The sequence below is a fragment of the Homalodisca vitripennis genome, chromosome 8 (assembly GCF_021130785.1).
Source record: "Homalodisca vitripennis isolate AUS2020 chromosome 8, UT_GWSS_2.1, whole genome shotgun sequence".
Classification (NCBI taxonomy): Eukaryota; Metazoa; Arthropoda; class Insecta; order Hemiptera; family Cicadellidae; genus Homalodisca; species Homalodisca vitripennis.
The window spans coordinates 117173235-117200253 of record NC_060214.1 but is presented as its reverse complement, the minus strand read 5'-3'; the positions used below and the strand labels follow the sequence as shown (position 1 = coordinate 117200253).

At 33.9% G+C, this 27019-nt stretch overlaps 2 protein-coding genes across 3 annotated transcripts in view; one reads left to right on the top strand and one right to left on the bottom strand.

Annotated features, from left to right (window-relative positions):
* The window catches only part of LOC124367978 (peroxisomal acyl-coenzyme A oxidase 3-like), a 69267-nt gene extending 60752 nt beyond the window's left edge, over positions 1 to 8515 (top strand). The window contains exons 11-16 of the mRNA XM_046825228.1: positions 1662 to 1782; positions 3298 to 3519; positions 4948 to 5102; positions 5859 to 5991; positions 6718 to 6872; positions 8200 to 8515. Coding sequence (XP_046681184.1) covers positions 1662 to 1782; positions 3298 to 3519; positions 4948 to 5102; positions 5859 to 5991; positions 6718 to 6872; positions 8200 to 8301 — 888 coding nt within the window. The 3' untranslated portion in view covers positions 8302 to 8515. The remainder of the gene's footprint in view (positions 1 to 1661; positions 1783 to 3297; positions 3520 to 4947; positions 5103 to 5858; positions 5992 to 6717; positions 6873 to 8199) is intronic.
* Positions 8516 to 8599: 84 nt separating this feature from the next.
* LOC124367979 (G-protein coupled receptor 143-like) overlaps positions 8600 to 27019 on the bottom strand; it is a 28650-nt gene continuing 10230 nt past the window's right edge. For both annotated transcript variants that reach the window (XM_046825229.1, XM_046825230.1), the window contains exons 3-8: positions 25497 to 25608; positions 22977 to 23062; positions 19635 to 19813; positions 17295 to 17421; positions 15586 to 15786; positions 8600 to 11262 (exon numbers count right to left, since the gene is read on the bottom strand). In XM_046825229.1, the coding sequence (XP_046681185.1) occupies positions 11104 to 11262; positions 15586 to 15786; positions 17295 to 17421; positions 19635 to 19813; positions 22977 to 23062; positions 25497 to 25608 (864 nt within the window). In that variant the 3' untranslated portion in view covers positions 8600 to 11103. The remainder of the gene's footprint in view (positions 11263 to 15585; positions 15787 to 17294; positions 17422 to 19634; positions 19814 to 22976; positions 23063 to 25496; positions 25609 to 27019) is intronic.

Sequence of the window (27019 nt, the reverse complement as noted above, 5' to 3'; positions counted from 1 at the left end):
GTTTGTCAAAAGTTTAGAAACAATATTATAACTACCCTATTTCACTCAATGAAGTAAGACGACTGTAAAATACTAATTATATAAAAAGTATATAAAAATATACACAGGCCTACAATATAACCTTACTTCTATAACCTTACTTCACCTAAAATCAATAGTTTGATTGGAACTTGCGTTTTAGTTCATCACCAATCCAACAATAAAATATATGTCACTAAACACGGAAAAAGAAGTTTGTAAATGCATTCTAAGTTTTACTGAACACAATTGCAGAATAGTAATAACAACAGTTTTCAGCATAAACGCACGAAACTAGCACAATGTAAAACACACAATGAACGAAACTGTGTAGTTAATGGCAACAAGTAGCAGCTGACCAACTATTGCGTCATCTGTTTTTTTCTGATGACAAATAACTACAAGGGGGCGGTGAACAATAAAAATCAATCACAATTGATAGTTCGAAACTTGTAGATTGCCGTGAAATAAGTTATTTGTCAAAACAAAAATGAATTATATGTGATATTAATTAAATAAAAATCGTCTACTGGGTAGATGCCGGCAATTTATGCACATTTCACAACATCTACTATGTAGACGCTGCGGCACTCAAAGGGTTAAGCATGATCAATATATTCCTTCACGTAATAACAAAAATGTAATCTATTAAAAAGAGAACCTAAATTTTTTTTATTAAGTTTTTAAAATTTTAGTTTTATCTAAATTAAATCAAATTAAAATACTTCACATAAAAAATAAGTATGATAAAATCTAAACAAATACAATAAACAATTAAAGTTATTTAACTCATAAGATCTTAACTGTGCTAAAGTCGCAGGCTAAATAATCATGTATGGAATAAAGGCATTATGTTTTAACCATGCACCTTTAACTAACTTAAATCTCTTCAGATTCACATTCCAAGCTTCATCATCTATACAAATACAATAGCATCTTTTCGTACAAATATGGCCTCTTTTCTTTTCCGATCTAAGAGATTGTTCCAATAAATTATTACTTCCTGTATGTAAAGTACAGATATGTAGTCCACGTTTGAAATGATTTAAGTTTCCCTTAACACCCTTAACTTAATTTAATTTTGAACTGTTTAAAGTCAATTGTAATATTTGTTAAAAGTTGATTTAGGACTCGAGTTCACTCAGGACAAATTAAACAAATTGTCATTTGTTCAGTTAAAAATTTTAATCAGGTTTGTTTCAAAACTTTAAACAGTAAAAGGAAATTTCCTGTTATTCAAAATTTAGAATCATTAATACAGTTTATGATAAGATACTAATTTTTGGTGACTAATGACTTACGACATCCTGGATCCATCGCCACATGGTGATCAAGCTGGCCGTGACTGGCTGTAGGTCCCTTCCTGCTCAAGTGCGTGCTGGTTATCGCCCCACTCTCACACGATTCCGCTAATCAATCAGAAGCCAGCTCGGTAAACATTACCTTATTTGGTGACCTCTCTTTCTTGTCATTTACAATTTTCTAAAATACACTTTACCCTTACGTTTAAAAATATCGAGTTTATTTCATTTCCACTGATTCAGAAATTGATTATTATTCCTCATTTATCAAAATAAAACCAATATTCATTTTCAATCTGTTACAAATCTAAATGTATACCTAGTAATTAGTGTTGTTGACAGGCAGACGAGCTGCTAGAGATGCATGCTGTGACGTCAGCAGCCAAGGCAGTCTGCAGCTGGACTGCAGCCCAGGCGATACAGGAGTGTAGGGAAGCCTGTGGCGGTCACGGATATCTTAAATGTGAGACAGCTCTAAATCCTCAATTCATCTTTGTTGTAGTTTAAAATGAAAGTAGTAGTTATGTGTGAAGTTCCAAACTATGAAAAATTAACCCTACAAGTGCTATGAGTCGTGATCACGACTCGTTAGCGAGAATCATCATGGCACATCACCATCATTAAAGCATCAATTGTATGTTAAAAATTTCAAATTGAAGAAAAAAAGTTATTTTACACATATATAAAGGTGTCCCAAAAATCAACAATAATATTAAAAGGAGTGATGGTCCAGCCAATGAGTAACTCAAATAACAAAACATAACACTGTTCGTGATAGAAGCAGCAAAACTTGACTTCGAGACCACTATTAGCTTCAACGTTCAGTTTGACCTATTCAACTGTTTGAATTCTGGTTCTTTGGAGTAAGGATTCCAATTTCAGGAACTGCCAGAAGTCAGTGTCAGTGTTATGGTTTCGTACAACTCTTGCACGACTTCTAAACGCCACTCCTTGTAATCTTTAGTGAACAAATTTCACAACAATTTGTTACGGAAAGAATTTCGGCAACAATATTTTTGGTATGTGCAACTCTATCTCTAAATCATGCACTGTTGTGCGATTGATATTGTGACTGCTAACCCCACATGATCGCTGTTTTCGTGTTGATGTAGACTGGCCAGTATGTGGATCACTTTCGATTGAATCATGACCATTTCTAAAACAGTTGAGCCACAAATTAATGGAAGTTGGGGACATGGCTTCCTCCTGAAAGTCTTGCTGAATTATTTCAATCATGTCCACACATGTTTTCCTGAGTTTGAAATAAAACTTGATACAAATTCGCTAATATTAATGATCTGTCATTTTGTAGGGAGAAAATCCTTTGAAGCTATACATGCATTCAACACGTGTCATGATCACTTGAGGAAGCATCTTCACAGAGTCAGTATCCTTCGGGAGGATGTGCCCTGTAGAATGTGTGATGAGCAGGAGGAAACTGCCGAACATCTGCTTTTTGATTGCCCTGCAATGGCAAGGGAGCGGTATGCCATCTTTGGTAGTTTGGACAAGAGTGGTGAATTTCCCCAGGAGGACCTGATAGGTTGTTTTCTGCGGTTTGTAAAACTGCTGAAATCATAGACTGGTAGGCCTTATGGTGTGCGCAAAAGGCCATTGGCTTAAGTGTATGGCAATAGGCCGCCCCATAGAAGAAGAGAAGAAGAACATTGACTGATGTGACTTATTAGAGGTATGAATGAGATATTCTCTGTGCATCCAGGAGGATACAGAGATAATGCTTGCTGAATCTGATAACATTAGCTGCCATAGATAAGGAGTAATCAGCAGATACTTTCCAAACAGCCTTCATGTGTCAACTGTTTTTAGTATATATCAGCCATTTTCAACATAATAATGGTTTCCACCTGGCTATGAGCCAATTCTTTTTGGGAGCCTATGTCCAATAATACTTTGTTATAATTTGCCATTAGACTAGTGGACAAATGTTTGGGTTTGAGCTAATAATGGTGTGTCTCAGGTGCCGGTTTGGGGGAGTTGAGGAACAATAACGACAGTAACTGTACGTACGAAGGGGAGAACAACGTGTTGCAACAACAGGCCAGCAACTGGCTGCTGCAGTTGTGGCGGCGGAGGGATAACTCACGCTTTCCCTCTCCCCTCGGCTCTGTCTCCTTCCTCTACCAGACACAACCTGACAAGATGGCGGCTCGTACAGAGGCAGAACTATGTCACCCACCAGGTTGGTTGTTCTTTGTCATCTTTATCTATTATGTTTCCATGTTGATTCTCTATTTTCTTCTTTATTATTGTATATTTATTTTATATTGTCTACTGAAGTTCATTTTTGTGTTTTCTAGAGATTATTGTCGATCTTTTTTTTTTTTTTTACTTCCAATTGCAGATGCAATCCTGCTCTTTTTCCATCGTCCTCTTTTCCTTTCCTTCTTTGGTTATTATCTCTATATGTAGGATACAGTGATTATCACTGAAGTGAAACAATATGAATGATAGTCCCCTGTTTGGTGGTGGCTACTTTAATCACAAATAGTTTGTTACATCTCTGGTATATTTTTATAGTCTGTTACCACTATTATAAATTGACACAGTCTGTATGTAGCACCAATCTTTTTTTCACTCAGAAGACAATGTTCTGTTTGATTTCAACAGTACAAAAACAGTCGTCGGTAAAGTGAGGGGGTTTTGTGTATGGCTGTGCAAACATCTTCTGATTCGATAATAGTTTCATAAATAAATATAGTTAAATAGATTAAATACTCATCTCAATAAACATTTAAGAAGCAGCCAATCCTGGTTTGAAACTCATTGATACAAGAGGCTTAAGTAAGTTCAGTGGATTTGGCTTACTCATTGTTATCGTAGGGAGTACGCAATCAGTTGTATTTTTTTTGAATCACTCGAATTTCAAAGATTCACAAGCAATATTATCCCAGGATTGATCATCAACGACGAATAATTTCAAAGAAAAACTAATTGCACTAGTTTCTCAAGTTCTTTATGTGACCTATATCCAGTTGGATGAAATTATTGGTTCTCTTTATGTATGAACGTTTAATTTAATAAATTGGACCCAAGAAAAATAGCAGGACTTATTACACAAAATTAATTTCATTAGTAAGAACATTTTCAATGGTTCAACATATGTAGGTTATCACTTTAAATTTTAAAGCAAGAAATACCGTTTATTTTATTATTATAAGACTAATTTTGTTTTAGTTACCTTTAATCATGGACATTGCCAGTTGAGCATTGTCATTAAATAATTAAATTTTTGTCTATTAATTTGTTTAATTTAATTAAATTGTCATCTACCTCTCCTCTCTCCATATGCTGTCTTGATAACTACAGCACAATATTGTAAACTTACACATTATTAATTAAAATAATACACTTTTTATTAATGATTTACATAACATTATATATTAAGACAATCAATTATTTCTTGGCATAATTCTAACTCCTTTCAACTCTGAATTTAAAGACAAGGCAAATGTTTATTATTTTGTAAAATTAATTAGTTTTAGAACCATGTTACCCTTTTTGGTCGTTCAAAACTCTCTTGAAGTTAACAATTGCTCATTTGTTTTGTCCAGCTGAAATGGTAAAAAATCTTCATGTAACCAATTTATGGATGATTTGAACTGTTCAGTGATTCTGCAAGCGTACCAGTGGCTGGTTTGCTGGCTTGTCCAGAAAACATCAGAAACTTACAACGCTCACGTAAAACTTGGCAAAGACTCCTTCACCGCACGCAACCATTCCCAGGTGTTCAACGCTCGAACCCTCTCCATCGTTTATATTGAGGTTGGTCAAACTCTGTAACATCCTGATCATACTGTGAATAATTAGGATGGTTAGGATTTTGCAAGTACAGTAAAACACTGGTTATCGGAGCATCGATCATCGGAAACGAATTGAGACGTAGTGAAAACAGTTCCAAAGAAACATTCATTACAAAAAATAGGCAAACATAGTTCACAAACACATTTACACAAATAAGTACATGTATTGCCAAATCGGCTGAATGCAAAAAAATCTAGAATTTCTCTGCATCACTCACAGGTTTGACGTACTTTGACAAAAGGTAAGAACCTATTTATAGTTGATTTGTTCAGTCGAGGGGCCAACATGTCCATGATCAAGTTTCATGAAAAAATGAAATTGTATCAAGTTTAAATTTGTGGTTATTATTTTGAAATTATCTTTAAAAACAAAAACTTGTATTTTCAACAGTCATTAAAGAATCAACATTTTGATTACGCAAATTAGGTTAGAAAATCAAATTAGAGCAATTTTAAATTTACTTGTCTCTTAAGATAAGTCTGTGTAATTCCAGACTTTGCAGAATTAATAGTCAATAAGCTAATTTAATACACAGTTTTGATTTAAAACAGTATTTAAGATAAATATTTAATTTTCGATTCTCCTATGTTCACTTAGTTCTGAAAGTTGGTTTTCAAGAAGGTGAATTACCATTTTAATAAATCACCTTTATGTGATTATTGGATCTTATAATATTACTTTACAACGGACTTTTCAATGCAACCTGTTTGCTTATAGCATTATATAATTCAGTGCTTCTGGGATCTTTGTTGTCAAGCCACCGACGGTAACATCAGAGCCGTTCTAACCAAACTGTGCGCTCTGTACGCACTCACCAGCATAGAGAAACATCTGGTCTACTTGTACCAAGGTAACGTTATTGTTTGCATTTTAATATTAAACTTATAGTAGTCCTTCTAATGGGTCTGGTTCGATTAATCCACCGATTGTTGGCCCAACGACCCAAACATTAGTTTAGTTTTAAATAAGAGGGTGATTGGCCCAACGATCAGTGGTGTAATCGGACTGATTTGTTTCATAAAGTAATACATAACTAAATGGGGCCAACGACCCCATTTAAATATTATTGCTTAATATTAATTCATGGTCCAATTACACCACTGACCGTTGGCCCAATGAACCTATACCAGTAAATAAAAACTATAAGGTTCGTTGGACCAACGACCCTATATTTACAATTTACAGAAACTGAACAAAATAGGGTCGTTGGGCCCAACGACCGTCTGCAAAAATTACATTTCTTCCAGGAGGGTCGTTGGGCCAACGATCAGTGGAGTAATTGAACCGTCCCCCTTCTAATAAATGAAGTAGGCGTAAAAAGTCAATCCTATTTTTTCAAGGTTAAAACATGCTAACTTCACATTAGCGCACCATCACAGAATTCATTAAAATTGATGTCAATATTGTTAGTTTTCGTTAGTTTACAAAGATTTGACAATGGTTATAAGTTGTTGTGGGTGCCTAAAAATGTTTGTATTAAATTTTAAATCTGATATATTTTTTGTTACAAGTATGTTATTTTATGGATGGCCAGACGGTTTGACAGTCGAAACCTTTAAACGACCTGTTTGAACAGGTGGCTACATTCAAGGTCCTGCCGAGAGTCAGCTGATACAGTCGGCCATCCTCAGCCTCTGTGATCAGCTCAGACTGGAGGCGGTGGCTCTCGTAGATTCTGTCGCTCCCCCAGACTTTGTGCTCAACTCTGCCCTTGGCCACTCTAACGGAGAGGTGAGTCATATTAATTGTCTGATGGATATTTTGGGTGTTTTATAATTTTAACCCTAATACTGGCAAACATTCATTTTCAACGAGTTCCATCACGTTGCTGTAACGGCTAACATTGAAAATCAACTTGTATGCAGACATGTTAACCATTAATGTTTTACACAAAATTCAAAAGCATATTTAATAAATAATCAATTGTTTAAATTATATAAATGATAACACAATATCCAGTATTGTCTGGGTGTATCCCGGTCTGCGCAAAGTGAATACACTTCCCTCATTGATCACAGCGAGTCCTGTTCTTGCAACCATCTCAAGAATGTATCTTCCTCTGGCATTTGTATGGGTCAAACCCCACTCCAAAACTTTGGCATTAAAGTCATCGGTGGTGACCACGATATTACCATCAAACGCTCTCCAAATTGTCAATCTTTGTCCAGAAGTCTACGATACTCTCGTTGGGATTGAAGTCCACACACCTAACCCAAACAAATGCCTTCCAGTGCCAAGCCCTTCAGCAACATCCAACTTACCTCAGTCTATGCTCGGGTCTCTCCAAGAACCTGAGCGAATGTCTTCCCTTCTGTAGGCTTGATCAGAAGTCCGTTAGCCACCCTTCTTCCTTTGTTATTGATGGTTGGCTGTGGAATTGGTGTCATTCCTGCTACTGCTACATCAGCCACAAAGAGCTTTTTGGCCTTCTGCCGATTTTGGATAGCCCAGATGTTTGGTAAATGCACGTGAGAGTCGGAGGGAGGTCGCCGTGGGAATATTTCAGGAGACGCTACTGCCTCCGCTTGGTCTCATCTGGCCTTTCCTTCTTCAAACCTTTGCTGTTCTTAACTGGGCCAATTGCTCCTCGGTTTGCAGCAGGTGTGGGTGTTCCCACCATCAAGGCCATTTGCAAAGGTGTCTGACTGAACGTGACTTGCATTTTAGGTGTGATCTGGCTGCTACATCAGCTGTTCTTTTTTCTTTCAAAAGTACTCTCTGTGATCCGCTCTTCAGTCATAGATCGCGAGCAATCAATGGCGTCATGCAGCATCAGAACACCATTCATCACTTCAGAAGGCGCATTTTTTTTGTTTTGTAGGTAACCTGGCGCATCCACTCTATGATCTCCTGAACATACATTAAATTTTAGATCTTGTATGTGCAAGAAATTTAGGTTCAATTGAAAACCAATTTTTTTTGCTTGATGTCTTGTGTTAATAGCAATGTATCTAATCTATAAAACGATTGCTCAAAAATAGAGCTAGATTATAGGCTAGTTGTATGTATGTTATAAAAGTACACACACTTTTATAATACTTTAATAAAACATTTCCAGGTGTACAAGAACTTGCAGCAAGCCTTTTTGCAGTCCCCGGGCAGCATGCAGAGGCCAGCCTGGTGGACTGAGTTGTCTGGGAGGTACAGATCTCGGTTATAAAATGAGGGAGGTTAACATATAAAATGAGGGAGATTAACGGGTACTAGATGAGGGAAATTGATAAACCAAAATATACAATACCAAAGCAAATATTGTAATCGTGTTATGTAAGTATTTTACAGACTTTAAATACATTTTTGTAAACATAATTTGTTTATTTGGGTAAAATGATGATTATTTTTTAATGTAATAAAGTATATGTTTTTTATAGTTACTTGTGCTATTTTCCTTATTAGTTTCATAGATTATACTGAAAACTGGAGTTGTGGGAGACCTTTCTGGAAATAAACGAAGCTTGTTTGTTGTAAAATACAATTTTATTGAGCTTTGAAAAATTCTAATATATAAAAATATGGGTGTAAAAGTTATTGGCTACCATGATTATATTAGATTAAACTACGTTTTTTGTAAACTACGCAAAAAATAAATGTACGTAACATGGTAAAGGTATTGTAGTAACAGATAAACATGTACTAAGTACTTGGCCAATTATTGTTTTATTTGATTTTTGGAATGAAAGAGAATATCTTTCCAACGCCTTTTAATTGCAAAAGAAGTAATTTTACTTTATACAATTGAACGACTAATGTTCTACATTTCATCTTTTAAGCTGGATAAATCAAAATACTACTAAAACCACACACATACAGTACGTAAAATAAATTTTATATATTGAGGTGCAATGTCGTTTTCATAATTTTATTTTTAATTTTCAATATCCCAGTCACCCTAAATTTCTCACTCATGTATCAATATTATTAAATAAAACAATACTTTTAAAATGCATTCTTGCACATTGTATTATACAGGAATAAAATGTATTAACATTTATTACAATTAACAGTTTGATGAATAATCTGCACTTAAGTAAAATAGTTAGTAGAAAAAAACCGAAGCATTTTACAAGTACAGTGTAGAAAAATTAATTAAAAATCAAACCAAAAAGACGGAAACGATGAAACTGTTGAAAAATATACAGCCAGAGCTAAGCCTGACCTGGAATGCATAGCCTTACAAACGACATGTATAACATATTTTTTTGGAAAGAATAATCCATTTTTAATATATTTGTCTTACAATCATATTCCTTTTTAATAAAAAATGGTAGTCCTTTGGATACATGGATGACATCGAAAGGATTAAATGGCTTTTGAACACCTGTTTACCCATTAAATTGACAATTTTGATGTTGCAACATTTATTCATCAGCATGAATTTTATTCAATAAAGAGAATTTTATAACATTGTCTAAAAATATCTAGGCATTTACAAACTATTAAATTTTACTGTCTATAACATAATTAGAATAATTTTTATAAAGATAAATATTCTGTTCTATATTCCAAAAAAAGTAATACAAAGTTTTTTAACTATGCGAATTAATTAATTTTTTAAATAACCAAAATAACTTAAAAATTATATGTTAGAATTAGAAAGGTTATTATATTGCAAAGTTAAATATAAATCTACATTTTAAATCATACTTTATATAATAACTTTGTATTATACTCAACAGAGGTTACAATAGAGCAACCTCAAATATTAAATCCACAAAAACACGATGCTCACAAAGTTGTACACAACCATAACAGTAAAGTTTATATGTATTATAAAAAACATTATTTTAGTAATAAGTTTTAACAAGTTTATAAAATAAGAAAGGTACACATTTCTTTTACAACTAAAATAGACTAGTGTATAAACTACAAGCTAACAATAAAATATTGTTCATTTTACTTTGAGTATAAAACAACCATTTAACATAAATAAAAATCTCATAGTACAATAACCAATGCATAAAAAATTATAAAAAAATTCCAATCACAGTGATGGACCCCTTTTTATTAAAACAAAAAAAACTAAAAATATACGACAGAGTTGGATAAAATATATTTAGAAAGTGAGGTGCAGGAAGAGATCTTTTAAAAACAATATAAATTTAGGTATTACATACTATAATTAATATTAAATATTACATTAAATACTAGCAATATTAATGTAGGAGATGTTTTCTGTAGTTCTGGATTAATAGTAATTTTTCATTGTCTGTGACTGACAAAATGTACAGCTACCGATTAATAGATAGATTTCCTTTTTTTCCCCGATCTAATTGACTAAGATCATACCTGATTTGAGCTTCTCTGCTCTATATTCTTATCTATCCAACACTCTGAAATTTGCACCACTTTCAAATGAACATGATTGAATAAAATCTATCTGATTACCTAAAAATGATTTCACAAGTAGTATTCAAATCTGAATTGTTCTCAATAAACAAACAGACCTAATCCATTTTAACAGGATAAAAGATAATTCACGTTTTTTCACCTCTTTTACAAGTGTTAGATTAGATAATAAAAACATTTTACCTTATAAAGCAACAAATGATTGGAAGCGGAAATCACATCTTGGTTATAATTGATATTGACAAAATTGCAATTTTATATTGTTGGGTATTATGAACTGTTGTTTTGCTCTCTTCAGCTGAGCAACCCCTAGCAAAATACTAAATATAAAACTTTTACAAAGTATGGACAATTTAAAACTGACGCTACCTTGCAATTTTTATAAAGTAAGCCACTGTATTTCTCTGAAAGTAAATAAACTATTTTATATTTAAGGAGAAAATCTCTCATTTTCGTATTGTATATGACCTCTATGAGGTACAATGGAATGTGTTTTTACAAATTAATAAAACAGTTTATGTAAAACTGCCGTTATATGGAACCAATTAGTGTCTCTGCACTCCAGTTGGTAGTTAAAAGCGAGAATACCACTACAGCGAATTAAAAGTGAGGAGTCTCACGAGACCAGAGAAGTGCCGTTGATGTCGCTTGCCACGAGCGGTGTCGTCTCACTCGCCTCCTGGTTCGCCTTGCGGTGGAATGGAGAAACCAGCCGTTCGCTGGACCGTCGGTAAACCAGACTGTTGAAAAAGGCTTGCAGGGGATTCACAACGGCCTGCAACAGTACCGTTACATTCTCAAGGACTTGTAAACAAAAATTTAATTCCTGTAAACATTTTTAAGAATAAGAATATCTTTATTCATAAAAGTGTTACATACATATTTAAAAAAAGTTAAAGTTAAACATACTTTTATGAATGTACTGTACTGGGCCTCTAAAGGCAAAGCCTGTGCAGAGGTTCCTTCATGCTAAATTAAAATCGTGATAGCTCAGATAAAATGTTATCAATTAATTTTGATTGGAAAAGTCTCATTTATCAAAAGTCTGCATTACATATAAATCTATACTTATGTGCAACTCTGATGTAAATAAAACATTTTAACTAATAGAATGCAGAAGAACATTTATGTTTAGTTTTCTTAATGGCCATAATTTCAATAGTTTTGAAAAAAGTGTATATTTTTTTAATCACATTTCTTTTGGCATTGTATTAAACATTTTCAGTTCAAATAAACTAAAGCCTTCTCTAAAAATGGTTAAATTGGGTTTTGGAACTGCTATTTTGTCTTCGTGCCTTAATTTATTTTTGAAGATTTTAATATTACAGGTAAATTACCACTAGTGACATAAAACATTTTTTTTTTAAACAAATATGTTACTGGAAAAATGTTTACACTTATAAATAATGGGTGAGATGGCTTGTATTTACATTTTCCAACTCTTGTGGCACCAGTCTTTTTTTAAGTTTTAAGCCTCCATGCATTCAGTGAGAATGTTTACATTTTGGGAATGCTGATAGTTGAGCAGTCTAAGAAGTCAGACTTTGGATTGGAGCGCAGGTTCAAATCCTAGCTGTGACTATTGCATTTTTATCAGTACCATCCTTCTGGTATTGTATTGACTCTCCCCCTTATTCTCTGATAAGATCCTTGCACAGGCCAGTGGCCCATGAGGACAGACAGAATAAATAGCTAAGTACTGTGTGTAGGGCAGAGGATCCTATGACAATCCATAGGTTGAATTCTATGGATTTCTGTAAAATTTCATGTGATGTTAGATGAAATTATTATACACAGGCTTTTAATAATCCAATTTTTCTTGCTGTAATAAACTATATGTTAAACTAGATGACTAACAGATGATGGAACCTTTCTATTGCATCCAGCTTGGAATCTATGCGAATAAGATCATGCACAACATACTTTCTCTTAATCCAACTGCACTTAGTAACCATAAGGCACAGGTTTTAGTTTTACAATTAAAAATAACTACTTAGATTTTGCTGAGGTTCAGGGAGACGTGGTTGATTTCAGCAAATTCTTCAGCAGAATCAATGGCTGAATGTTGAGCAAATATAGTTTGTCACTCTTCACCGATCGGTAGTGATCATATCGTCAGCAGAAAACTGGACATCACAGCGCAGTATAGATGTTATGGGACTGATAAAAAGAAAAACAAAGAGCCCAAACTGAAGCCTTGAAGCACTCCTGAGTTGGCAATGATATGCACGTTTACTAGATCGTAATCTTAATGTGTTTTTAAAAGGTAGCATTTGTGCTGCAAATAAGATAGGAGAAAAACAGGAAGGTTTCTCAAAAAGAGTTGACAGAGGAGTGTGTGAAACTATTTTGGAAATTAAGGTAGATAGTATTAATCTTACTCCGTCACAGAACCTGCTACTGTTAACAAAATATTATCAATTGAAGCAACAAAACAGTGTCTATGGGACCAAAACAAACTGTAAGTAACAATTCTCTAGCCTCAAGTTGTTATTGGCTGAGCGGTTGGCCTCTTCTTTTTTTTCTAGGAACCAAATATGAGTTCTCCGTTAGTATGCATGATAACACTCAAACGAGTTGATCTATAGAGGGTTGAAATTCGGTGTGGAACTCCACTACCTTTATGTCATCATTGTAAATGGTGAACAGCTGTCCATTGTGAGTTTCAATTGCTGTCTGCCAAAGAAGTGACCCCTGGCGACGTTGGTTTTATGAGTCAACAATGACAACAAAAATTGAGAGATTAAAAAAAAGTTGTAAATCAAAGTCATGTGTTGTGAATGTTAATCATAAAACGTATTTCAGTAGTTTATAACACATGAGACAAAGTTACTTTGTTGAATTGGTTGATTTTATACATACGTTTTTTTATAGCAAATTAAACAGTAACATGCTTTTTTACTGTCCTTTGTTGACTTGTATTATTGATAAAAATGAGAATATCAAGAAACCGAGCTTCGGTCGGTATTTTTTCTCGTAAATCGTGTTTTGGATTCATTTTATTATATAATTGTCCGCAAACGATATAACTATAAATGCCATGGCTATTTATTGTTCTGTCATCTTCTGCATTAAAGGATGCTAGTGCAAAAGATGCGTTTATGTTTCTTATTTTTTATGAAACTCTTCCGAATATGGGTGACGGTTAAAAAAAAGACGTACTAATTCATTTGAAAATTTTTGTTGCTCCATTAAAATTTGTCCATGCACACAACAGTCATCAAAAGAATTTCTATTCATGCGATTAGAATTCTGTTCCTCAGGTAAATGCAATGCACCGCAATGGATACACAAATTTTCAAATGGTCCTACGGTGTAATATTGCACAGTTGCAGTAATGGCACATTTATATATCGGCAAATAATTATTAAGTTCTAAAGCTCTACGACGGCTTCCGTATCAACATCTTTGTTCTTCTAATCGGTATTCTCATTGCTCATCATTTTCGGTAGCTACATGTTGTGCTGCACACTGCCGAAAATCCTGTAGACATTGAAACATCTAAATCATGACAACTTTCTGCCCCTATAATGTTAGTTAAGGTTTGCAGGCATTTGACTTTAGCAGTACGTGTGGGATGAAGTATATGAAATATGTAAATAGATTTAATTTTAAAAGGAGTAAAATTCATCAACTTATATTACAATCAAAATTTCCTTTCGGTTTGAACTTCGTTAATTTACACAAACATTTTTATTTTTACTCTTTGGCATTTCTGATAAAACATCAGATGTGATGTTTAGTTTACTATCACTTGCCTAACTTATTAAAAGATGTACCTGACGAAGTTGTTGGCAATATGTGGTTTATGCACGACGGTGCTCCAGTTCACTACTCGCACAACGTGCGACAAGTGCTTGATGAACAATATCCTGGAAGATGGGTTGGAAGAGGTGGTCCAGTTAAACTACCCACCAAGATCCCCTGATTTGGCCTGTATGGACTTTTATTTATGGAGTAGGCTGAAAGACTTAGTTTATGTTTTACGACCGACAACACCCGAAGATATGATGCAGCGAATCCGGAATGCTATAAATTCAATCAGCCACGAAGAAGTTTTGCGAGCTGTAGATAGCTTAAGTTCCAGATTAGAACTGTGTTTAGCAAATGACGGACTACAATTAGAGCACCTGTACTAGCAAAATCAATGAAAGGTAAGATTATAGCTAGTTCAGAGGTCATTTAGAGCTATTAAGCAAATTAAAAATTATAGGACATATTTTTATTTCATATCATTTAAAAATAATTTGTTACATTTTGTACACAGACATACGTAATTCAGTTTTTCGGCTGCCATTTTGAAACAGTAAGAGATAGGAAAAAAAGTTAAATACAAAAAATTTTTGTTTTAAAAAGACCTTTTATTTTATATAAAATTTATTATATGTTGCTATTTAAGAATTTTGAGTGTAGGGTTTTTTGTATTCTTAAATTTTGAATATTTTTGAAATTTATAAAATCCAGTGAAAAATGCCCGTACCACATATTTCATTGAAAAATAGGTCAATAGCAATTTAGGAAAAAAATCTGGAGCTGTTCCGTATTGTAGGGTAACACGGTACTTTATTTTAAAGTCCTATTTCAAAACGTTTTAGTACATACAGTTAAAGATAATTAACTTTTGTTTGCGCCAAAATGTTCGGTGTAATTAGACCTTTAAATTGATTTATCACACGACCCATGTTTACATTTGAAAATTCCCCAAAAAGCACCCCTACCCTCCAAATTGGGCCCTTTAGGGGCATTTTTCAAAATTGAAAATAATTTTAACGGATTCAGAGAGGCCAAATTATGGAGAAAAGAGATAGAAAAAGTGTACCAGACAGCTGTAAATACTGCACGGGTGGTCAGACTCACCCTGTATATATCGTTTAAAAAGGTATTAGATGTAAGGAGCTAGTATCTCATATATGGTTTCTATAAAAAATATTTTATTGAAATATCAGTCCATTGGAAGCTGCTCTTCAGGCCACGATGTTCGCTTGGGTCAAAAGCGAAACCTCCCACGCTGACATGGAGTCTGGTATGCGTTTGTTTCAGATTACTTACATTCAGTGTTAGATCATTTTTAATAGATAAGGTAAGATGGTACGTTTACCATAATGTAGAGCAGGACATAGACAGTCTGTGCTGGTAGGTTGAACCACTCGAACCACAGGAACAGACTGTTGATGAGGTTGGGCAGCCAACAGATGTAGAATGCCAGCAATATCAGTCCAAACTTGACCTTGACTGCATCAATGATAGCCCTCTCCTTACGAGTGTACTGGGCCAAACTCTGGGTTATTAAGTCTGTCACCTACGTCAGAAAAACTCACTTTACTAACCATCTAGTGAACGGTAACATTTCAGAATAAGCCAGTTTTCGGGGTCCACCTAACAAATTAAAAAAATACATATGCTACATGATTTATCATGTAAATAGGTTCTATAATTTTATTGGCTGTATTGTAACGTGTTTGAATCCTGCTACAAAAAAGCTCTAGTAAATAATTGGGAAAAGGGAATTAGATCCAAAACCTGGAGAAAAGTTTCAGGACTTACGCAATTGAAAACGTTTATCTCTCCTTACGCAAAAGTATCATCAGTACTCCTAGATCTAGAAAGGAGGATATACGACTAGTATTAGGGATCTTGAAGGACACGGCCCTCTCAGGAAACATCTGATGAAGGTGAGTCAAAGCTAGACTGATGAATGCAGACTCTGTGAGAATCAGAAGAATCAGCGGAACACATATGACTGCTATATGCAAAATTAGAAAAAAATCCTAGGAGCTTATCTCCTCAGCTCTAAGGATATCAGGGGCCAAAATCTTAAGTAAGGGAGGTGGAAAGGTCCTATAAGGACTAAGAGACTCTTTCCCTCTGACGAAAAAAAGTGTTTTTGTGTCAAGTACACTGTCAAGACACTTTAAAATGTATAGAATGTGTGCGAAGGGTTACACTGATGCAAATGAAATCTATATAACTTAGCCGTTGTCATACAACAACAGTGGAAAGTTAACCCTATGTCGTATATCAGTTCACATAACCTAAAAACTCACTTGAATATAGCTGGACTAGTCATATACATGTTTTACCTTTTCTGAATGCAAAAAATGCACTGCTATATACAATGCTCACTTTTACAGTAATTGATAAATTGAAAAGTGTTACTTTTATATATGAATTATAGTACTTCTAAGTATTACAAAACAACACTAGTAAGACTAGCACACGTGAACCGGACAACTTAGAAGAATGAAAAGTGTAAAGTGGAAGTGAGTTACGTAAAATTTATGAGCAGCATAACAGGGGGTAATAAAGAAAGACATAAAATACAACAGAGACATAAGTATTCAATTAAAAAAAAACAACAACAACATAGAAAACAACACAGTAAAATGATTTGGTTATATAAGGAGGATAGAACAACAGGTCAGGTGAGAGAGAGTGTTGTGATGAGGACAATTTGTAGAGGAAAGAAAACTAATAGAAAGGAACAAACTCCGGCCGAGAAGACAAGAAATACCAATCAGAACTTGTACCATATAATAACAATAGTGACAAAAGTTATAATGCAATTTTTTTATTTAATATTTTCTATTTTAAAAAAAATCAAAGTAAAAAACAGTAACATGAAAAAATAAAACAAATTCAACATATTAAAAATATGTGTTACTTTTTTCGCAAAACTTTACAAAAAACTTCTTTTTTTCAACTGTAAAGTTATATATTCATACAAAAATTTCAGGTGGATCCAACAAGTATTACGCTTTTTAAGAAAGGTAACACACGAGTTATTGCATATTGAAGTAAATTACTCACCGATCGTAGAGAACACAGGTACAGTATGGGGTTGGCCACCATGACCGTCACCATGGGCAAGTATGTGAGTAGATAGTTAGGCAGGATCCTCAGGAAAGCACTCTCGTCAGGGCCTAGGTTGTGGCAGCTACAAGCAAATTTAAAATGTTAATTAGATTAACACAATCACTACCTACCTAACTTTAAAGCAGTAGTGTAAAGTGCCACCAAACATCCTGGCGTTTCCAAACAACACTGGTAAGTCAGGTTCAGCTTAACATTTCTTTCATTTTGGATCACAATTCTGAAAATGATTTCTTGGTAACTTACAGCAGTAATAAGCATAATTTACATCAACCTGTGCACAATGGTTTACTGAGAACAGAACAAACAACACTGACTCAAATAGGTTTAGAAAACCAAGCGAAACGGAGGATACAAAGCAACTCCTAAGGAGGCATGTAATATGAGAGTCAAGCTTACAGTTTTGTTTTTAAATTAACAAAAACGCATATTCAGTAATTTTGCCTACATTTTATTATAAGAATAATAAGTTAAAATTTTACTTTGTAATCAATTATTGTTAGTTTTCTGTATTTTATTTATTTTTTGTTTTATGAATGTATAATATTTGCAATATATCGAGTAGATCAGGGCTTTGTTTTTAATATTTAGTAGACTCTTTGATAGCTGTCCAAATATTTTTAGGGCATTCCTATGCCAAAACCATTATTGGTGAGCTTATCCAAGAGACTGTTGTACCTATTGTCCGATTATCCTCTCATTAGTGGAGATATCACATGGTCTTGTCTGTCTGTCTGCTGTCCAGGAGCGTCCCTTGGACGCCCCGAACAATCAGTGTCGATTGCCCAGACAGTTGGTACAGTCGGAGGTGATATGGTACGGTAACAGTCATTCCAAAGTCTCCCACTTTGTTTTCTCTCGGTAAAGTAGTACCATCTTGAGTTTAGTTGCCCTCTTTCTTGTACTCGTTAGAAGTGTTTGTATCGTGTACCATCGGAGATAACAAGGTCTGGTCGCGGTCGCTTACCCCATTGTTCTCGTGACGGCTCCTCTCCAAACTTGTTCTTACCCCTATGCCAGGGATGATTCTCAGTGAAAAATAAGTGACCTGTTCTTCCATGAATCCTACTGCAGCCCTGAAAGCCCTGGAGGAGTCGAAAGTCCTTCCCCCTCGGAAGAAGCGAGGCAAGAACCAAAATCAACATCGGTGAGTTGGCACACTTTATACCTTATACCTCACCTGTCCTTCCATCTCCAGATGTTCTTAATTTTTAATTTTATTTGTAGCTATTTCTCTTCATGTAACATTTTGGTCTCTGAACCGGATTCTCTCTGCATCTGTATGAACTTAATATTTTGGTTCTTGAGTCAGGATCTCTAGTCTTTCAATTTTATTTGTAGCTTTTTCCCTCACTTAACAATGAGGTTGAGTGGTAGAGAGGGCTTGTCAGGCCTAACTCTACCTCTCCTTTTGAGTGCCGCAGCATTGGTATTTCAGACACAGTACAAACCTTGTAAATTGCTATGAGTAACCAGTGATGAGAATTAAGAAAGAATTACTGCAAAGATAGTTTACATTAGTAAAAAGTATGGTGGAATACACCCAAGAGAAACAGTAATTGAAGGGGATAAAGGAAGGAATAGGAAAAAGGGTGGAGAGTGTAGGAATAGTGAAGATAGAATTAGAAGCCGATTTTTGTGCCTTGCAGACTCAGTGATGCTGAAAATAATAAAAATACAATATTTTTGAAGTGACAACAGGGAAAAAACTTTTGTTTCGTGTCACGGAACATTACAAATGTTTATTCTCCACATGCTTTCAAAGTAGAATGACAACTTTACCGAAACGTAGACAAACCGTTATATAAACATCTGATCTTTACTAACAAAAGTTGACATTAATGAAAAATCTGTTAGAAGAGATTAAAAGGGAAATATAATCCACAATAACATACAACATTATATATGATAAGGAAAATAATGAAACTCTTCTCTAATCTAGTAGTGTTTTACAATGATTTTTTTTTTAACAGTTCAATCAGTTTACTTATTTATTTATTGACGTAAATGTCTGAAATATCGCATCTTCTGGATCCATCCATATTTTCTGCAGACTTTCTTTGGTTATAATTTTTCAGGTTAGGTTTCTTAAGCTCCAATTTAAAAGCTGTCAAAATTTATAAAATCAATTCATACTCTGCTATTAGTAGCTGTATTGACTTTAATACACTAAAAAACTTCCAACACTAAACATTGGTTCGAAAGAGACTATGAATAAATCTATGAACTACTACTTTATTTATTTGGAACACAAAACAAATGGCTGTGAATACTTACTCGGCATTGGGCAGGTACAGGATGGCCAACCCGACAGCTGTAAGGACTGAAGGTATCAGCCAGCAGAACATGTGGTACAGCAGAGGGTGTCCTGGCCTCTCACGCAATGCCAGGAACATGTCCACCGCGTAGCACAGAGTCCACATCCATGTCACACAGTAGAAATACTGGATCCAGGCCTGGGTAACACCACTGTACGCATTAGTTGTCTTTCGCTACTAAACACTAATTGGAGACAGTTTGTACAATTTAAATAACCCTAGTACAGTGATTATGTACCCATGTCTACATATACACTTAACCCTTCACACGCTACTAATAAATCCATTAACTTTCTTATAACGCTAAGACAAGTAAAAAACTTTTTTTTCTTTAAGTTCAAAGCTAATTTATACCATAGCTAAATTATAAAAGTTAAAAGCAAAAAAGTATAAAACAGCACTATTTACAAAACTGTTTATTTCAAATAAATTTGAATTAAATTAAACACACCTCGTCGCACTATAAAACAAGATAAATATTTCAAACTAATCACAACACTACCACACGATGAAGAATAATAACGAGATACGTAGTAGACCCGCACTCATGACAACTGAGAAAGCAGTAATACACGCTATGGATGTTTGGTTATGGCTCTGAAGGAAACGCAGAAGAACTGACGAGCAGGTGGTTGGAGTTCGACAAAGGGCGTTCCCCTCCCCCTGCCGCAGAGTGAAGGTCATTTATAAATTATTCCTTGGCAACCTTTGGCACGTAGCGTGTACCGGGCATTTTGAAGGTCTTTTGAACTAAAAAACTCTCCAAGAGACATAATCTATAATATCGGATATATCTGTATTTGGCGTTTTGTTCAAAGTCTACCATTCTAATTACCCCCGTGGGAAGGGTTTAAAGGACATTGAGCTGGCCACTATATCTGGCTGCTAGAATTTCCCCATGTATATCACCACAGTAACCCAAGGATTTATTTTCAACATAAAGTACTATATACTTTTCATGTTATAATTTAACACATTCACTACAGCTTTCAACTGAGTACGCAGTATGGCGTCTGCCAAAGTCAACATGATAATCGTGACTTATAGTTTACATGATGGATTACAAACTACAACTTTAAACTCGTGATTCTTGACCTGATATCTTCCAGGCTTTGCTTTATCCAATAACTTTATTATACTTTAAATCTGATTTCTTACATTCTTTACCTTCTTGGATCAAAGAGGGTATTGTAATTTTGTGTTTACGAATTTTTAATACTAAACCCTTTGCACGCCAAGTAATTACATATATGTTTTGCCCTAGCGCCAAATTACTAAATATTTTAATTTTTTGAAAACTGTAACGCCATTTTTTTATTTGTTTTAGTAATTGATTTAAAGAATAAAAAACCATGAAATGCTTTTATGGGCATTTTTTAAAACGAAATATAGATATTTTTCTATTTTAAGTACCAGTAGATATGAAATGAATGAAAACGTTATTTTGATAAAAACTGTATAATTTTTACAAACGTATGCCGGTACATGAACTAAATATGATGTGTGATAAGTAAATAAATACACATTTTGGAAAACAGTAAAAAGATATCTTACAAACTGTTTTCTGTTTTTTTTTTATGAATAATCGTCCAAAGTATGAAACGCCTCAAAACAAACTTCTGGGTGTAACGCTGGATTGTCTGTACATGTCTTGCATGAGTATACAGTTTCTTTTCTCAAGCCCTTTTAACTAACCTTTTAATATAAACTAATAAAACTGTAAAAACATAAACTGTCAGTGAGCAGGAACACTAGAGATAGAACTTCACGAAATGGCGGCGGCGCTTCATGAAATGGTGGCGAGTATAATCGCTTTGGGCGTTTCGAGAAGTACGGGAAACAAACATGAATAGAAAGAAACAGCTGTTACCGATTGATACTCATCAAACGTTCAGTTGGCACGTTGGCTAATGGCACAAGGCAGCAAAAGTGACTTTCTCTGCCATCTAGCGGCAAATTCGATAACTATTAAACTATCTAATGTTGTAAAATGTAGTTCGCGGTATAACTCGCTATGGGCGCTGTACGGACTTTTATGCATGCGAAGTAACTCGCTTATAGCGTGCAAAAGGTTAAAATCCAGTGGTTATACCCCCTCTTGGATTTAATTGAAAAATTAATCAGGTACTCTTATCTCCAAAAACAAACAATGATGTGATATCGCTGGTTACATGTTTTAGACACAACACTCCATCATCAGACAACAGTATAAAATTGAATTCGCCAAATAGTTTTGTTATTGTGATTTAAATCGCACAACACACTATACATAAAACACAAAACAAACAACACAGTTACCTATTTCACAGAGGCACATTAAATTTATTTAGACATTTCATTACCAAGTAAAAACCTTTTGAGTACATTTTTCAGAACCCATTAAAATTGTTTTAATATGTACTTGTTGACTGTTATGAATTTCCTTTCATGAGATATATTAATTCAAATAATATAAAATGTTTTTGGAAATGAAATATTTCCGCAAGACAGATATCTCATGTTTTAACTGTTTTATTTTCCCAAAAAACATTTTCATTTGTGTTTTTTTTTTTCTCTTTAAGACAAGAAGCTTATAAATTGCACTTGGTCCTTTAAGGACCTTAGCGCTGCTTCCGGAGTGACAGGATATTCACGATGGGTAAATTTAGGGGGTAGGGGCCGCCTCCTATCAAGATCCATGAGGAAGAATTAAAGAATTAAAGTCATGTCTCTCCGGAAGAAGGGGAGGCTAGCTCTGAACCAGCCTCTCCAGTCAAAGCAGTCAGGGGGTGGTACACCCTTATGTCTAGGCTGGCAAGAACCTTTGACTCTTAAGGAACCCCACCAACTCCAACAGTCATCTCCTGCAGTAGACTTGACCTATCGAATTACCCTTGAACCCCAGAATCTTGACATTTGACGTTAGTGATGTGCCGCTCCTGGATATCTATAAGGTTGCCCAGATTTAAATAACACATTGGTTTTTGCTGTACCCAGCTGTAGATTCAACTGGAAGGTTAAACCAGCCAGAAGTGATCCCTGCTGGGTGAAACTTTTTCACTCTTGTACGGATTATATTACAACTATCATTACCTTGAAATAGTCATATCTGATTTCACCCGATTTAAGAAAGGAAACGTAAAATATATAGTTGCATTACTGCACGTAATTACGTTTCTTGCTACAGATGGCCATGATTCCAAAAACGTATGCTAAGTTATAAACAACAAATATTTTTCACATTACTTTCCACCACGCTGATAGTTTGCTAATTGACAGCTAGAATAATGGTTGTTACTGGGGTATGGCTTATGGTACTTACAGCGAAAATTGCACAGTACGTGATGGAGGTGTCTTCTAATGGGTAGAGGAAGTTATTCAATTTTAAAAGAGACCGCAGAAACACACCTGCAATCAAGAAACAGGTATCATAATAACTGGTACAATATTTTTGTATGAAGGCTAACCTGTGGCTAACTGATCTAACAGCTTTTCGTTGTAGGAAAAAAACAAATTAATAGACCACCAAATTGTGCATCATTTTCTAGTATCTGTTATCAGTTTCACAGAGTGGGCGAAGCAAATGAAGTACCAATTCCATAAAGTTATCATTTCCTCGGCCCCAGTTATCACAACAGAGAACTGGAACGATAAAATCATAAATGAAGACAGTTTAACAGGCCTAAGGCTGAAAGAACTACCAATATTTAATAGTGGATCTTACTTCAATACTAATGCACTTGTCCCATGTTAGAACTTTAAAATAGATACACTGTTTTTGGCAAAGCAAACCTTTTTTTAACCTACAAAAAAATACAAGATCCGTCCAATAAATATGCAAACTTTAGCCGTAAATACTTTATTTTATGAATTTTTGTCTTATCAATTTTGTTCTCTTCATTTGTTGCTATGAATCTCTCCCATATTCAATTCCATTCCTCAAAGGGATCTCTGAAAAACCTTTAGAGTTAGGCTTTTTAGTTTTCTCATTATCTTTTGTTTTAACACTTTTTCTTGGGGGCTCAATGTTCCTTTTCACTCCTTAGTTTGTGATTTTAGATCAAGGTTATATTTGTAAAAATCATTATTCATTTTCAGTGATTACTATATTTAGTAATCCACCATCATTTTCAAATGAAGTTTTCCATCACCAATACACTCAACCGTCCTCAATATTTGATCCGACATCAAGGACATGGCCACTACTTTTCCACATAGTTTTTTTTTTTTAACCCAAATATGATTGTGTGTAACAATGATTAACCTACATTAAGTTCACCAGTGATCCTTCAAAAAATTTTTCAGCACATTTTCGACTACACACGATCACTGTTTTCATTGACGTAGCGGTTTATTGGTTGTCCAGCCTTGCATTATTCTTGGCATCTTACTGGCATTTAAAAAATGCTCAATCAACATAGAAATTGATGTTTTCTTTAGAGCATTATCATTTTAAACAGCTCTCAGTATATTGGTAATTTCTTGACAGATTTATCCAAGGTTCAGTGTAACAAGTGTTGAGCTCATTGATTTAGTCAATCTATTTCAACAGATGGTAAAAACTACCCTAATCGAAAAAAACATAACTGTCACAATCTATGCAGGTCGACATTCAGATGAGCCCGGAACTGGTGTAGGCAACATGCGCTCTAGTGGGTGAGGATATAACATCACCGAATTGGATCAGTTTGTAAAGGACAGTTCTTATATTTATTGGACAGACTTTGTATTGTTATTGTTGATTTTCTTTTAAACGAAAAAACTGGAAAATCGATATATGTAGCAATACTACAAAGAAAATGTTGAAAACAGATTTTTCATTCGTAAAATAATAAATTGTTCCTAAATGCTCTACCTCAATCCTCTTATAGATAGTATTTATATAAAAAAAAACTAAAAGTACACAATATGATTGTAAATACTCAACCTCAATCCTTTAATTGATGGTATTTATATAAAAATCTAAAAGTATACAATATAACGATATAATGAGGCAAAAGGATAATTTTAGAATGTTTATAAAATTATGAGTGAATGTAAAAATTGTGCATAAAAGTTACAGACTTTTACCACAACAAATAAATTAAAAATAAAATTTAATGTAAAATAAAATTAATGTTACACAACCCAAAAAGTATTACTTTTGAAAAATAACTAAAACAGTTGTAGTAACCATTTGATTATACATCCTAGATTGGCAAAGAAATCAATCAATAATTATATTTGTAAACATCTATACTATTAAATTAAATTTTAACAAAGAAACATTCAGTATTGTACATAGTTACCATACTGAACAACTGTCATACTTAATCAACACTGTGAAGGAAACAGGATTTTTCAGGACATTTTCCATCGTTCAGTGATACAAAAATTCAGTAACACTTTAGTTTTCTGTAGTTGTTTTTATAGTTAGTGAAATTGACACCCAACATGGTGGTTGTGATTCCTGACTTACGCGTCTCACAACACTGGTACGATTTGTTTATTTCAACCTAGTTTGTAATTTTGTGTTAGGTTAGTTATCTACCTGAAGAAGAGATCAGATTTCAGATATCGAAACGTATTATTTGTGTTACTAATTTTTTGTATCACTGAACGATGGCAAATGTCCAGAAAAGTTCTGAATCCTTCACAATCCTTCCATCGTCAAAAACAAACTTCAAATAAAGAGTAATCATTATAATGTTGTGAGTGGAAATAAAAAGATATATGAATATATGAAAAGATTAAGCAAATAAAAAATATAAGTCTATGTAGACTTGAATCAGTGGTATTTCATTTATTTATGTGACTACATTTTTGTAAGTAAGCTATGATAATTTTATAGCCTAGAACTGACCTAACGTGGCCAGAAGATCAGCGAAAGCAAGCCATTGGATGATGTGACGGCCTCTAGAGGAAGTCATGGTGTACCAACGGTGGGCGAGGGGTGTCTCTGTTCGGGGTAGCATCTACAGTAAACACCAAAGCCAAACTGTAGTACTGTATACTAAGCATTTCCGGTAGACAACAGCCTAATCATCCTCACCTAACCTACTTTCCAAATAGGTTACTTTCATCACTTGTGTAATTTAAATGTATAAATTATTTAATGATTTAGTTCATAGCTTACACGATACTAAAATGATTTTTTAAAATTAATTTACAGGCTACACAGGACAGTGGTAGATACTTAACAAATTGGTTGTTGAATAAAATATTTTAATTATGAGAAAATTTATTTCAAATCTCTAAAAAAAAACTCAGTTTTTACAAAAAGAAAGCCACTTATATGGGTGCTAACTTTTATATTATTATATCAAAATGTACAGAGCAAAATCAATGAAAAGAACTTCCAGTATTTTCAAAAGAAATATTTGTTGCAGCATTCCTGCTACTCACTGGAAGAGTTTTTTCCCAAAATCTTAATAAAATATTTATATTTGAGATGCTCAGCAGACAAAAAACAGACTTAAGCAATAACTCAGAAATAGTACTAAATGTTAATAAAACATTTGCTCCAAGAGTCTTCAATAACTCAGAAATGTTATTTTTTTAGAAATTAGGCTCAGTAATCTGTAATTTTTGTTAAATACATAATTTATATACTTTTAAATGTGTTGACATGTTTATATAACACTATTCCTGTATTTATGTAAAAATTGAATAAAGAAATTTGATTTTGATTCTGATGATAGTATCTCTATTCTTCCCCTACATCACTTTTCAACTGACTTGAGTCTCTAAACCAATCGGAGTTGATATTACTATGTTTAGAGTTGTTTTTCACTTTGGCAATGACAGTCAATTCTCCACGGTCACATATTGTACAAAACTGTAATGGATAATATTATCTGAAATATTTAACTTTGATCTGTTTCATGTGCTTTTTTAAATGTTTAATTAATTTACAATTTGTAGTAAATCTTTACTATTTATTATTACTTGTCTAGGCACTCTGTTACTACAATTTTATTAAAAAAAGCAAATTGTTAGAGCTCAAAATGTTCCTTTATTCATTTAGTAATTGTGGATGGATGTCTTTTTCCTTATTATTTTGCTATTTTTTGACCCCAAAATCAATATAGCTCTTACTTGGATTAAGATGAACGTATATATTAAATTTCAAATCTCTCGGATATTTCTACCAAAAGTTATTGCACAAAAAGACAACACATGATTACAAATAAGTCAGTTTCGATTATCAAAGCCACCCCTTTTTATTTCCACACTTCCTTCCAATATATTTTTTCCTGTTAGACTGCTTAAATTGACAATAAAATTTAACTTTGATTTTATATAATTTATATGTGAAGTCATTCAATTAAATAACTTAATAATAAGATTACTGAACATAGGAATAATCATAATGATGTTAGGTAA